The 14823-nt window shown below is 42.9% G+C and overlaps 1 protein-coding gene and 1 long non-coding RNA gene across 4 annotated transcripts in view; one reads left to right on the forward strand and one right to left on the reverse strand.

The window, feature by feature from the left end:
• Positions 1–2869: 2869 nt before the first annotated feature.
• Positions 2870–14823, reverse strand: part of LEF1 (lymphoid enhancer binding factor 1) — a gene marked incomplete at its 5' end in the record, with an annotated part of 97975 nt that continues 86021 nt past the window's right edge. For all 3 annotated transcript variants that reach the window (XM_079990287.1, XM_079990289.1, XM_079990288.1), the window contains one exon: positions 2870–3944. In XM_079990287.1, coding sequence (XP_079846413.1) covers positions 3865–3944 — 80 coding nt within the window. In that variant the 3' untranslated portion in view covers positions 2870–3864. The remainder of the gene's footprint in view (positions 3945–14823) is intronic.
• LOC307223950 lies at positions 3826–5402 on the forward strand. Its single transcript, XR_013842344.1, has 2 exons — positions 3826–3961; positions 4437–5402. It is a non-coding gene; the product is annotated as an uncharacterized lncRNA (long non-coding RNA).

Raw genomic sequence — 14823 nt, forward strand, 5'->3', positions numbered from 1 at the left:
ATATGTTGTACCAAGTTTCTGTAAAACATGTGCTTTACAAGCGTAATTGAATGCGCACAGCAGATCCCCAAGGGCCATATGTGAAGTTGGTGCATAGGAAAAGTGGCTGCTATCTCTAAAAACAGAGTTCACTGTTCAAAGCCAACAGCCTTTCTGTTCCAGAGCTCAAGACCCTTAGCTTGCTCAGCTGTCTGCGATATCAACAACATATCGAACAAGAAGGCGTAAGCTAAGACAGTAGAAACTTCTCAAGTGAGGCAGTCACAGCAACAGGTTGCAGTACTATGTCAGACTTCAGAAGATGAAGCAGCACAAAACGGTAGGATACACATAAGTACTTAAAGGGGGGGAAGGGGAATGCTTAAGATAAGAGCAGCTGTTTTCAGGCCTTGTGAAGGCATCCTTTGCCAACTGTTCCAATTTGTGGTATAAACATCAAAATGAATGTGCAGACTCTGCTGCACATTGTTAAAATTTCAGGGGCTCACGTAGACACACAAAAGCTGCAATGAGGTCAGAGGCTCAGAAGTGGCGTTGAAAAGGTCTACAGGCTTACAAGAGTTGCTCTCAGACCTTAAGAACCACCAGTGCGGCAGTGAACAAGGTTCAGGTGGCAGAAGGCAAGGCAGCTGATGGCCTTGCATGAGTTGGGATGCTTGGAAACAGGCTGTGCGTGCCATGGCAGCAGCAACACTAAGCACATCTTCCCCCTATAAACACAGAGACATACCCCTGAAAGTCAAATTCCAGCCCACCACTAGAAGGCAGCTTGTAGGGGGGTGGGGCTGGGGGGAAAACAGAGGCCACCAGACTGCTCAAACAAGGCAGTGCCTTGTGCAGCCTGCTTTATAACCATCTATCTAGACCAGGCATGGCCAAACGTGGGCCACTAGCTGTTATGGGACTACAATCCCCATCATCCCTGACCACTGGTCCTGTTTGCTAGGGATGCTGGGAGTTGTAGTCCCAAAACTGGAGGGCCACATTTGGCCATGCCTGATCTAGACGAAGCAGCCCAAGTCCAGATACAAACTTTAGGACAGCAGTGGGGGAACCTTTTGGGCTTGGTGGACCAGTACCTCCTCACCAGCTTGGCAGGCGAAGTTGGTATCAAGTGACTGAGAACTGGCTTGACCAGCCCACCTGGTGAAGTTAGGGGAAGATAGTGATTTCAGAGCACCACTCAAGGCTTCCTAAGAGCCATGCTTTGAAGCTGCAGATCAGCAAGATTGAACTCCTTGCCCTGCATTGAGTTCTACCCTGCTTTCTGCGTGGATTAACTGCACGCAACATTTTCCTATGGCGAACTTAATCGTGCAGCTGAACCAGCCACATCTCTTACCTGCCCCATACCTGACATGTGATGTCAGGGGTGGGGGCTTGGACTGGAGAAGAGCCACCTGCTGGACAAAATGTGGTCCATGGGCTGAAGGCTACCCCCAATGACTCACTTGTCAGGTTTTAATTGGGATTCACTCCCACAAAGGCATTTAAAGCTAACGGAATTTGCAAGCAGTTAAGTTTCTTGTACCAGAAACTATGCTATGACTTAACTGCACTGCTGTGATGTCTGTCTGTGCCGTACATTGCTTAATTTTTAGAATTATCGCACATTTGGTGGCGTATTTGAATCTGTTTAACTGTCTTTATATTGAATTAACTTTGCTTCCCAGGGACACATGCACAAAAGGAACCATTTCTAATGTATTCTGCTAGGTTAGATGACCTGCAAAAGCAGTGTTCCTTTTCCTTCTGTTCTCCTGCCATAAGTCTTGGAAGAACAAATGGCCTATTGATGCTCTGTGTTATGCAGAAGCAACATAGCTGTTGCATCCTAAAACTGAATTCCTAGGCATAGGAAGTATCGCTGAACACCATGATACCACTTCCACATATACTTACATAGAATCGGGGAGCTTGAGGCACATAGCACCAACCCATAGGGTACAAATGAGTGCTGTTAAAAAGCAATGGCAGATGAGCCTCATTCAATGTGCAAAGGTCGCAGACGACTCTGTTAGGTCTAGTCGCAGACGACTCTGGGGTTGCAGCGCTTATCTCCCTTCATTGGCTGAGGGAGCTTCCAAGTCATGTGGCCAGCAGGACTAAGCTGCTTCTGGCAAACCAGAGCAGCGCACGGAAACGCTGTTTACCTTCCTGCCAGAGTGGTACCTATTTATCTACTTGCACTTTAACGTGCTTTCGAACTGCTAGGTTGGCAGGAGCTGGGACAGAGCAACAGAAGCTCACCCCGTCGTGGGGATTCGAACCACCGACCTTCCAATCAGCAAGCCCTAGGCTCTGTGGTTTAACCCACAGCGCCAACCATGTTCCTCATTCAATGTATATAGGACTGCAAACTTGGCCAGGACTTAGGCCCCACTGATTTCAGTGAAACATTGCAGCAAATAAGAAAGCACCCAAGCCACACAGAACAGCAGATTATTTTTTCCCAGCAGGTCCTCTTGCCCTTGTTTTAGAGAGCATTGTATAAATATTGGAAGTGGCCTTACACAGAGTCTGGGTATATACCTTTTAGCTCAGGTATTACCTGCACTGACTTTCAGTGGCTCTCCAGGGTTACAAGGCAGGGAATCTGTCCTATCCAGCCAGATGTTGCAGATTGAACCGGGAAACTTTTTGCATGCAAAGCAAATGTTCTTCCTGCTGAGTTATGGCCCCTTCTTCCCCTGACTCATTTAAACAGCCATAAAGTATTTTGTAGTTTTATTACAAAGCTTTTATTTTTTTAAAAAACAAAAACCAAAAAAAATGCTCAGCACATTAACTCATACTGGAATGACAAAATATATATTGGTTGACAGGTATTTTTGGCAAAAAGGTTTTTTTTTAACTATTTTTTTTAGAAAAAAAATGGGTACATCGATGCTCATTTCAACAACTGGCATAAAATCCCACTAAACAGGCTAACAAAAACAGATACAAATACAGAACAATTGAAGTAATAATAATTCAAGTGCTGGGCTTTTTTTTTTTTCTTTACAAGGAAATTCAGGGTAGGTGGAGGAGGAGAGTTCACTGTAGTCAGACCTCATGAAATATCTTGCCTTTACACATACTGAGTAAATGAAATAGATGAACATGGCTAGTGACCAGCTGATGGGTTATGTTTAGTATTAACTCCATAGTACACATATACAATGAGGATGGTTATGCTACAAAGTGTTAACAGAACAAAAAGCCACAGTCCTCCAAACATTTTGGTTCCTCTCCTGCAGGGTGGGGCAGCGGGGGGGGGGGGGGGAGAGGATAGGAATTTCCTTTTCTTAAAAAATAAGGGGGGGGGAGGCGTTTGGATGCTTCTTTTAAAGCTCAAAAAAATGTACACCAAGGAAATAACTAAAACATAAAAAGCATTCAAGTTTTCTTTTTTTAAAAGCTAAAAATCCAAGATCGATCCTTTTGCAGCATTTAAATAAACTGGGTTGTGCCTTCCTTGACGAATTTAAAGTGTGTTCATTTCGGTGTGAAGGGCCAGGATGGGAGTTGCTGCTGGCTTTTTACATCATTCTGCTGCCTGAAGCAAAACAAAAACACAGCCGAACTATATTTGCTGCTGACTCAGCATTGACAACGCATGAGAGATATAAACAGGAGTGTAAGGCGGAGCGAAGACCAAAAAGGAAAGAAGCTACTCTGTTGACTGGGGAAGTTCTGACATGTTCTCCTTGCTCTCTTTTATTGTGTTAAGATTTGGGACTCCATGATAGCAAAGGGGCCTGGCAGTGATTGTCTTTATGGTTCAGTGTCTTTTTAAGCAGTGACATCGGGGCAAGTGTTGTCGGCATCCTAGACATACTCCTTGATGGTGGTCTGTGCAGATGAAGGACATGCCTGGAGATTTTAACAAGCTTCCATTTCGAGAAGGGGCCCTGATGTCGCTGCCTTTGCTTTGCACGTTGAGAAAGCGTTTCTCTTTCCACCTGCAGGGAACAGAAAGGTGAAAAGTTTTAGGGTATATATTTAAGCATCAAGACACTTTGTTATTTGTTTGATTATACTACTTTTTAGCATTTAGAGTAGGGGCATGGAACCTCATGGTCTGTATCTGACTTCCACATGCATAGCTGTCAACGTTTCCCTTATTCCGAATAGGATTCCTCACAAGAAAAGGGAAAAGTTGACAGCTATGTCCACATGTCCAGCATAAGAATAGAACACAGCTGTGCCCATGTTGCTTATATATGTGTGTGACTGGGATCACACAGTGACTGGTACTTGTGTGTGCATATAAAATACACAATTGTACAGGTAACACACACATAGATAGTTCCTTTCACAAATGACCAGGGATGGGGGCCAACAGGTGTGATTCTGCTTTCCCTCCACATACTCTGTGAATATAGTTTGAAGGTCGGACTAGGGTTTTATAAGCACACTAACTGAAATTATCCTGTTTTTTCCATTGTTCACAGTGGTTACAAAACAAGGTCATTGCTAACAATAGCCAACGATTAAGACTAAGCACCCACAGAAGGACTGCAGTCAAAAGATAGCTTGAAACAACAGGTCCCGCAGACTTTGTGTAACGACAGAAACACAATAATAATGTCCTAACTGCTACGGGGAAGAGAGGATTCCTTAGCGTCATAGTAAAAAGCCTACACTCTGCGCTGTTGCTCTTTGTACAGTGCTTCTCGCTTACAGAGCCTCAGGCTATTGTTGTTGTTGCTTTAAAAAACAATACAGCCCTAGGAAAAACCTGGAGCGCTTAAGGCAAATGTATCAAGCCAGGTTTATGGCTGGCTGGCAATTTTTCATATTGACCTCCAATAATGGGTTGATACAAGATATTCCCTTATTACAGGAATCCCCAAACTCGGCCCTCCAGATGTTTTGGGACTACAGTTCCCATCATCCCTGACCACTGGTCCTGTTAGCTAGGGATGATAGAGTTGTGGTCCCAAAACTCCTGGAGGGCTGAGTTTGGGGATGCCTGCCTTACTACTTAGGCATGAGGCATGGTGATGTTGCTACATGGTTTATCCAGCTGTTGACTAATGCTACGGTTGCATTTTGAGGGGTTGACTCCATTTTTCAAAAAGAAAAAAAACCCTAGTGTTTTCAAATCTGTGTGCCTGGCCAATTAAATTTAACAGGAAACGTCATAATTTTAGCACACCTTTATCAGAACTTAAGCATGGACATTCAACAAGCAGTACATAGATTCACATGAACACCTGTATTTGTTCTCCAGGTTATTTAAGTGCACAGAAGGTTGCACTGACTGTCTTTCCACAGCGCTAATCATATATTTTTTATTTTGCCCATCAACATATATGGCACCTGCCTGATGATCAAGTGTGATCACATGTACATATGAGCGAAGGGAGGAATGAATAAAAAATGCTTCATGAATAAAACTGATACAGAAACACAAAGACTGTTGCACAGTGTTTAAGATTACAGTGTATAGTTTCTTTTTTCTGTACTTGCTCATATGACGTGCACCTGCTAGGATCCTGATTTTATGTTACTGTTTGTTGCAGTTAAATCTTCCTGATGTTTTTAAACAGCATAGTCAAGTGCTTTCTGGGAAAGCGCTGCTTTCAGTGGAGGTGGTCTGTACCTGGCTAACCTACTTCCCATTTCCTCATAAAACTCTTACTCCCCAAATTAAAAACCAAAACCAAAAAACTGCCTCAGCTTCCTGTCTCAGAAAACTGCTCCAGAAAACATGGGGATCAAAAGAGCCATGTGACAAGGTCTTTGGTTTTCCAGGGAGCACAAAGGAGAGAGGCAAAACAAACAGCAGAGGAACACTGGCAAGAGAGGGAGAGAGCAAGAGAGCGCCACCCTGCTGATTTATATTTACTTTGGGCCTTTTCATCCCAGATTTTCAAAGGTTTGGTCCAGGTTGCTCTTCCTGGGAAGGTTTTCCTCTCAGTCTTACATTAAAACATTGTGTTTCCTGTTGAGGAGCGGCCTTGAGGCGCCAGGCCAGCAGTTCACAGAGCCCGATACAAACACTGCAATTCAGAGTTATTCCCCGTTACCAGCCAGGAATGCACTCCTTGCTGAAGGAAATGAAATGCCCTTCTGTTGAGATGGTTCCCGCTTTTCCTCCTCTTACCAGCAGCCCTCCTTTGAAGTGAGGAGGTTAAAATAATGTGTGTGGCCTTGCTCTGGCCGCCTCCTTCACGATAGCGGACCTTTTTAGTTGTCATTATTTTCCTTCAAACTGCCACAGTTGCACTTTCTTAACAACCTTCTACCTCTTTCCTACACCGGACCACCCCCTCCCCCAAAGTGGAGGGGGTCTGCAAATACAATAGTTTAAATTTCCGTGGAGGCTACCCAAAGTTCAAGATTTTCTGCCTCTGATTTTGGTTCGTGTGTGTCCGTGCTTACACATTTGCCAAGAAATCATATAGTGAATCAATTCAGTAGCTCTGCTGAAGTCCATGAACCAAAAGTCCTTCGCCTGCTCTAAATACCTATAGCAATAAATATTAATATTAACATCTAAACTCCTGCAAGCATGAGCTACAAAGGGGAAGCGGCTTCCATTCCCTGCCAATAAGTTGATTGGAGCCTTAAAGGAACAGCTATGGTGTTGCCTTACAGATATAAAACAGGTCAAGCCAGGATTCTTTTCAAGAAACCACAGGTATGTGCTACAGAGACTGAAGACTTCCCACATCTAAGGCTTCACTGGAGGGCTGCAGCTGAAGTCTCGCCAAGCCAGGCATGCCCAAGCAAAGTCCAAGCCGCAAGTGAAGTCGGCGCAATCAAAGACGGCAATTACAGCTCCCTGGCTGTGGTTAGGCTTCAAAGCAAAGCGCTGCGAGTCACATTTTAGCATATGTGAAGCCTTGAGCCCGAGCCACAATGAGATCCCAGTATGCTGGGTTATGGTGTAGCGCAGAGACTGCAGAGAAATGAAGGAAGCCGTTCCTCAGAAATAAAAGTTGGGCAGAAAGGGGGAAGAGAACGGTCCACTGTTAAAAGATAACACTGAAATTTTGGCAGCGAGAAAGGGTGCATAATTTGAGACCTGCGACATGCAGAGATCAGAGGCTGAAATTTAATTCTCTCCACCCACAAAAAGTACCCAACAAGGTCTTGCCTTTTTTGCACTGCATTTTTAAAAGGGGTGTGTGAGCGAGCAGAGAGACATTTACATAGGAGTACGTTTTTTCGTTATTTCAGTTGGATTTGCTCATGAATAAATGTGTTTTCAGGCTAACGTTTATGGGTGAGTCGGAGCTTAAAAGGGACAGGAAAGTGAATCAAACCCAAGTTCTGCCATGACAGCAACCTCATGATTAAAACCACAGAGAAATGACAGCCCTTTTACTCCAGAGCTGCTTAAAGGGTGCCCTTCCATTCCCCCAGGCATTTTGTTCCTTTCTACAACACTATAGTTAAGCTCTATAGTGTACTTGGTTGCATCCTAAAGAAACTTCCTACTGGCATTTCCTTAACTGGTCCAGTGATCAGTGCCCACGCTTTAAAATATCTGAGAAAAGCTACATTCCATAATCTCTCTCCCCCTCCCCCCATCTAAGCAACATCTGACCATTGCCTTCCAACATTTCCTCATTTGTCATGCATTCCTATGTCATAATCATTTTTATTGCACCCCTCTGAGTTCAGTTATCGTTTCCATCCCACAGTTCTTAAACCCTGATGATCTAAACCCAAGCTCACTAATTTAATAGGGTGCAATGTCAAGGAATCACTAACTCCCTTGTGTCATTCTGTCAGGGCTGCAAGTTTTATAAATCAGTAGACTGACCAACTAAACTTCTGGCTATTTGATATTAATCAGTCTGGGGTGCAATTTAAGGACACACTGGTCCTATCAAATCAAAGCTTCATGATGGGGAAAGACTATAAATCTAAGGCAGGCAGATGCCATTTCCTGCTGATTGTAATCTAGGGCAGCCAACCAATTAAATTTGATTATTAATTAATTAATTAATTAATTAATTAATTAATTAAACTGTATATTACTATAACCTCAATACAGGTGCTAATCTTATATATTTTCATTATAATAGTGTACCAGAATTATTATTTTAATTAGATAAATATTCATATGCCGTTTACTTAGTTAATTTAAAAGGCAAAAGATTCATCCATTGTTGGCTATCCTAGGTTATCATCAACAGGAAATGGCATTTACCTTCCTTGCCCCATCTGATTTGATACATCCAGTTGACATTATGATCAGTGATTTGTGCATCAGGATTCTTTTACCAATAATGATCAGTAATTGGGGGAGAGGAAATAGTGACACTTGCAATGCTTTAACTTCTCATGGCAGATTTTAGAGAGAAGCAATATCTTAAGCAGTGCAACCCCATCGCCCGTGAGAAACATGGGCTTCAATCAATTTCAATAAATGACTGCAAATAAATCGGTTCAAAAATTAATTAGACTTTGAAAAAGGGGAAAGTTTCACTTTAAGGTTTTACCTTACGCATGACTCTCCTTCAAATACATCTTTCCACTTTCCACTATATTTCTAGAGCGCCCAGGGCAGCTCACATCTAAAAACTATCATGAAAAATGTTAAACCAGCTAAACTACAGTTGTGCCATATAAAGAGCAATCTAATAAGGGAAATAACACAGCCCACTTAAGTTAAGGATTATAAAAGGTGCCTGAAACCATTACCAAGAGGGCAGGGAGTGGATATCTTGGGGCAGGAAGTTCCACATCCTCTTGGGTGTCCTAATCAGCTGCAACTCTGATGGCAGCAGGATGTAATGGTGGGTTTCCATTGATGAGCTGAGAAAGCAAGGCCACATTGGCGGAGGTAGCCTTTCAGGTAACCTGGATCCAAGCAGTTTAGGGTTTAAAGGTAATTGCCAATATTTGGAATTTAGCAGAAAACAGACTAGAAGCTAGTGAATCTGGCACAACAATGGAGTCTTATGCTCTAAAGAAAGGACTCTGATCACACAACTGGCTGCACCATTTTGCACCAGCTGTAGTTTCCAAATACTTTTTAAAGACAACCTTACACAGAAAGTCCTACAGTAGTCTAAACTGGATGTAACCAAATCATGCACAACTGTGGCCTGGTCTGCCTTATCCAGGAATAGGTGTAGTTAGTACACCAGCCAAAGCCGTACAAAAGCACCCCTGGTCAAAGTCAGCGCCTGAAAAACCAGGAGCAAAATGGGAGCTAGAAGCACTCCGAAACTGAACAACTGATTCTTTTAAGGGTAGTGCAACATCATCAAATCGGGTTGAACCTATGTTGCTACACCATGTACTTCTTGTCTAGGTTAAGTTTCAGTTTCTTAGCCCACATCCAATCCTTCACTGACTTCAAATTATCCAATCATGACCTTCGCAGACATGATGGAGAGTATTGGTGTCAGCATACCAATGGCACCATACCCCAAATTGCCAGATGAACATGTCCAGTGGCTTTGTACATATTTTAAATGGTTTGGAGGGGCAGGAGAGAGAGAGAGAGAGAGAGAGAGAGAGAGAGAGAGAGAATATCTTGCAGGACACATAAGCTAAAGTCCTGGTTGTCAAAAGCATAATTCCACCAGCACAACCTTCTAATACCTAGAAGCTGAAAGAGGAAGAGGCCAGGACAGAGAATAAAGAAAGAGCTGTGAGTGGAGAGGGGGGCCTTTTCACATCCTTTGGGCCCCTTGGAAAACTCAGCAAACCTGCTGCACCTGACACTGGGTGTGGAGAGTGCAGCTGAATGGGACACAGCCATGGGCAGCCTGAGGAAGTACCAGCCACCTTGGGCCTGCCCATAAAAAGCAAGTCTAGATTGAGAGACTAGGGTGATGCCTGCTGTTTCCAGGAATTCTTGTTGTGTGACTTTTGTGGGTGAGCTGGGTGTTTGTTTGGACCCTGGGTGTGAACCGGGAGGGAGGGAGGATGTGTCAGAAGGAAAATAAATTGATGTTGTGTGTGTGTGTGTGTGTTAGTAACTTTGTTTTAGTGTAACATTTTTATATGTAACATTTTGTAACATTTTGTTCAAGTTGTCTGTTGTTGCTCCTTTTTTGTACACCACTTATAGATACATCAAATATATTAAGTGGTAAATATATATATATTTTTTTACATCTGATAATCAAATCTACCCTCTAGGAAGGATTAGAACCACACTGTAAAACACTACTCCCCCAAATTCCATCCCCACCTCTATTCATATGAAGCCATTGTAAATCGAGTTTTAGATTATGCAATTATTTAAAAAGTGTACATATTTGGCCCTAAATCTGCAAGGCAGTCAGAGACTGGGGAGAGGTGGAAAGATACTGCCTAAGATCTGGAAATTTAGCTTAAATGTAATTTCCAACAGACAGTCTTTGAAGGGGCTGTGAAACATGATATCCTCATGGAAGTCAGTTTGAACGGGTCTATTTACATGGGCTCTGACCACAGTTATTTCCGGGTCGGAGATAAAAGGAATGTGATCATGATGACATTATAGGCGGCTGAGCCAGAAATAGCCTAGAGTTCATCTGTCCTGTTAAACCAAGGTCTGGACAACTGGAAAGCAACTGGGTTCATACAGCTCTCATAGTAATAGCAGGTGCTGCAAAAGCCATTTTTTATCTGAGACCCATCAATTCTTCATCCATCTGAACAGTCGGAGAGGAAAATCCAGATTCAGCACTAACCGTGGATACTACAATTCCCTTGTCTTTTCTGGACATTTGTGCCACAAGATGGGTTAGACAAAACCACAGTCAACTATAAGCCATAACAGCAAAAGAGAGCTTGCATGTCCATAGTGCTGCGTTTCCCAATCTGGTGTCCTTCAAATATTTTCCATTCCAGTTCCCATTCCCAGCCAGCCCCTTTCCTAGCCAGCATGGCCTGTGGTTCAGGGATGGTGGGAAGGGAGTTGTAGTCTTAACAATTTTTGCTGGGAAAAGCTAACACAACAGTTTTTGCTACCAGGTACCAGACTCAAGAGTTCAACAACAATGGAGGTTGTTGCCTTATGCAAGGAATCAGGAACTTGTCTTCCAGATGTTGTTGGATTACAGCTCCCATAATCCCTCACTGTTAGCTATGCTGTCTGAGGTTGATGAGGGCTGGAGAACAACAATTGGAGAGCCACAGGTTCTTCATTCACCTCTGCCTTATGGCATCCTTTGAGCCTCCCAGATGCATTCGATTGGGCACACACAGCTGACTAGATTAGCCTTTTACTAGGCCAAGTGAAGCTGTTCTAGGATGACAGCGTGAAATACACGTGTTTGCAACAGCAACACTTAACTGGGAAAGAAGCAAGTCCAATTAAGCCTTTCATTCTCCCTCTCTCCCACCAGGTGTCACCCTGTTATACACAAAACAAGAAGACTGAAGTTGTTACCTCTCTGCAGTCTTAACAGTTTGATAGTGAAGGCTGGACTGTATGTCTGGTGTGCCCTTGCTCTACCCAGTGGGAGTTGCACAGAATGCATTTGCTGCTACATCTTACTGAGTTGGCGACGTCATCATATTATACACTAAACAGTTATCAACAAATAGACTTGCACTCTCATTCATGCCCAACAGTTGAGATAACAGCTGCAGAATGTTAATTTACTAGCTTTAGGTGTCACCAAACCTCAACCAATCAATCTTACCACAATTGGAGATCAGCCACAAGTCTAAACCTGGATTTCACACAATTAACTGAAAATCACAAATATTTTTTTCCTTCCAACAGTTAGAGACGTAATCTTCCCCATCACTTCCCCTGTCACATCATGGCTGATTTTCAAGGCTTGTTCTGTAGATATACAATTAGTCTGGGGCAGCCAATTTCTTAGAAGACTCAGAGCAAGATCCCCTTCTGACTCTTCACATGTTAGCACTTTAAAGAAAGTTGCCATGCAGTGAAATTTTGATGTATTGGTTTTGCACAACCGTTCCCTCATTTAAATGCACCCTCAAATTTATCATAATGGGCCTGATGATTCCAGCTTCTTGCCACTAGAGAGTGCTTTTCAATCAAATGTATTTGCCGTAGAAGGACAGCCACAATGTGTTTAAATTTCACTTTGTGTGAGAAAAAGTAATATGCAATCTGGGCCTAAATCAAAGTACAACATGGTGTTATCTTCAAAATGGTCTTGATGGGAGGGCTTTGCTCAGTACTGTACTCTTAGCTGGCTGTCTGTCTTGTTCTCTCTGGCAGACTAATTTTCCCTAATTAGACAAATGGGCTTGGTCTCCTCTTTGAAACGGCTTAGGAAAAATCACAGCCGCACAGCAGGGGCAGGGAGACACTTTTAGCCAATAAAGACAGCGGTTTCTGCTAAGAGCAGCTAGCAAGTAGCAGGTCAAAGAGGAAGAGGGGTGTGTGGCCACTGGGAAAACATAAAGGAAGGAGAGCAGAGTGCTCGCCTTTCTTTGTTAAGAGAGTATTATATGAACCTGCCTTATAGGTCTTTACATAGATAAAGATTACTGCACTATTTTGGCTTGAATTTTTTTCTGTTTGCCTTACTTTACCAGAACAGTAATAATAGCCATTGTCACTGAGGGCATCGTACAGGGCATCAAAAGAGCCGTGATCATTTTAGTTGACTTATTCTTCACCATTCCCAACTCTACAATAGGGATTTCCTCACTCACTAAGGTCATTAGGTATGCCCCCCCGTGGTGTCACATGTCCACTTAGCAGCCAATCAGAGTAGGGCCTTTACTAGCACCTATCATGTTAAACAGCCTCCAGAAATTAAGGTATGCAGAAACTATTTTGTGTTTTTGGCACATGCTGTAAACCTTTTTGTTTACCCAAGTGTTCCTGGGTGGTTTACACCAACTGACTACTTGTACTAGATTCTCCTGGATTCTGTGGGCACTGCATTTCTCTTGTTTTCACAATGGAAATGTTTTAAAATAAATGAAAATAAAATACTACCCTTTTCTGAGACAAGGTCAGCAGAACTGTACAGTGTTAAAAATGTGGCCACACCATAGAACTGGATAATAAAAAAACTGGCAGTTTTATTTTCATTCTCCCTCCTAATAGTTATTTATAGGTAAAGGTAAAGGGAGCCCTGACCATTAGGTCCAGTCATGACCGACTCTGGGGTTGCGGCACTCATCTCGCCAAGGGAGCCAGCGTACAGCTTCCAGGTCATGTGGCCAGCATGGCTAAGCCGCTTCTGGCGAACCAGAGCAGCGCATGGAAACGCCGTTTACCTTCCCGCCAGAGTGGTACCTATTTATCTACTTGCACTTTTGATGTGCTTTCAAACTGCTAGGTTGGCAGGAGCAGGGACTGAGCAACGGGAGCTCACCCCATCACAGGGATTCGAACCGCTGACCTTATGATCGGCAAGTCCTAGGCTCTGTGGTTTAACCCACAGCACCACCCGCGTCCCCTAATAGTTATTTATATTTGTAACTAATAATTTAAAGTCATATTATTCACTATAGGTCATAAAACAGCAAACAAACAAACAAACACCACAAACAGCTTAATAAAACTCCAATGACTAAAGTATATCACATTATGCAACAGCTGGACTTGGGGGGCAAGTGTGAAACCACCCTGAGAAATTATTAAGTAATGGCCATGTTAGAGGCTTTCCCCCATAGTAAGTCACATTCAGCCGTGTGTGTTGGATGCTTTTATCATCTGCATTTGTTTTGCTAGAAGCCCATTTCCTATGATGGGTACTTCTTGGTCCTGCAGCAGTGCCAACCCCCCCCCCCCCCCCAATTCTATCAACAGGATTATGAAAATTAAGCCAATTTGCATATATCTACTTTTTTGCACAAGAGATTTGGGGATTTAGAGGAGTGTGGATTAAGAAGAGGGACAGCACTAGGAAATGAAGGAAAAGGTAAGGAGAGTTGTGTTGGCAGCCCAACGAGGTCAGGAAGACAAGTGAAAGGAGTTCATAGGAGCTATCCAGGATATTTAATGCCTTTCTTCCTGAGTACTGGATGCTTTCGGCTAGAGTCTCATTTGGTTCCTAAACTCACAAGGCTTCTTAGATGATCAATTTATAGCACAAAAAAAATGAGCAGTGGTTCGGTCATCTGTTGTATTGAATCCTCAGAGAAGCCTGTCTATTTAAGGATATCTAATTTTCCCAAAAGCGATAGCTTGGTGGGAAAATGTGATGTTCCCAGTATTCATGATAACTGATCCAGACGACATGCCTTTAACTTGAAAGAAACACAAGACTTTTATTCATTCGTTCATTCCGTCACTCACTCTAACCTCATGTTTTGCGATTTCTATGCATGGAATTGGTGTGACTATGTTCTATATCAGGCTTCCTCAAACTCGGCCCTCCAGATGTTTTTGGCCTACAATTCCCATGATCCCTAGCTAGCAGGACCAGTGGTCAGGGATGATGGGAATTGTAGTCTCAAAAACATCTAGAGGGCTGAGTTTGAGGAAGCCTGTTCTATAGTATCCAAAGTTTCAGTGAAAAATGTGAGATGAACTGCTGTAGGATCATTAAGTTCCAAATCCACCACAGAAAAAAGTAGAGAAAGGATCACTTGGATTAAAAAAAATGAAACAAAACAAAACCTCCAAAACTGCTTAAAGATAGGCTACAGTTTCCGTCATCATTACATTTCCTTTTATAAACTTAGTCTGAGCAGCAGATATAAAGCATCCATTTGCAAATGAGCCAGCAGAGGGCTTTCTAGAGGTAGGCAAAGAAACAAAATCTGTGTGATGTTATTGAACCCTTAACACCATATCCCAAATTCAACAGCATCAAAGCTAATTTATATCTAGATTTCTGCAAACACACCATGCAACACATTACCTCATTTGCTAGTAAACTAAGCAGTAGAAAAGCCTATCATTCAGGGTTAAAATCATGGCAATGTGAAACTTAA

The sequence above is a fragment of the Podarcis cretensis genome (assembly GCF_951804945.1).
Source record: "Podarcis cretensis genome assembly, chromosome: 9".
Taxonomy (NCBI): Eukaryota; Metazoa; Chordata; class Lepidosauria; order Squamata; family Lacertidae; genus Podarcis; species Podarcis cretensis.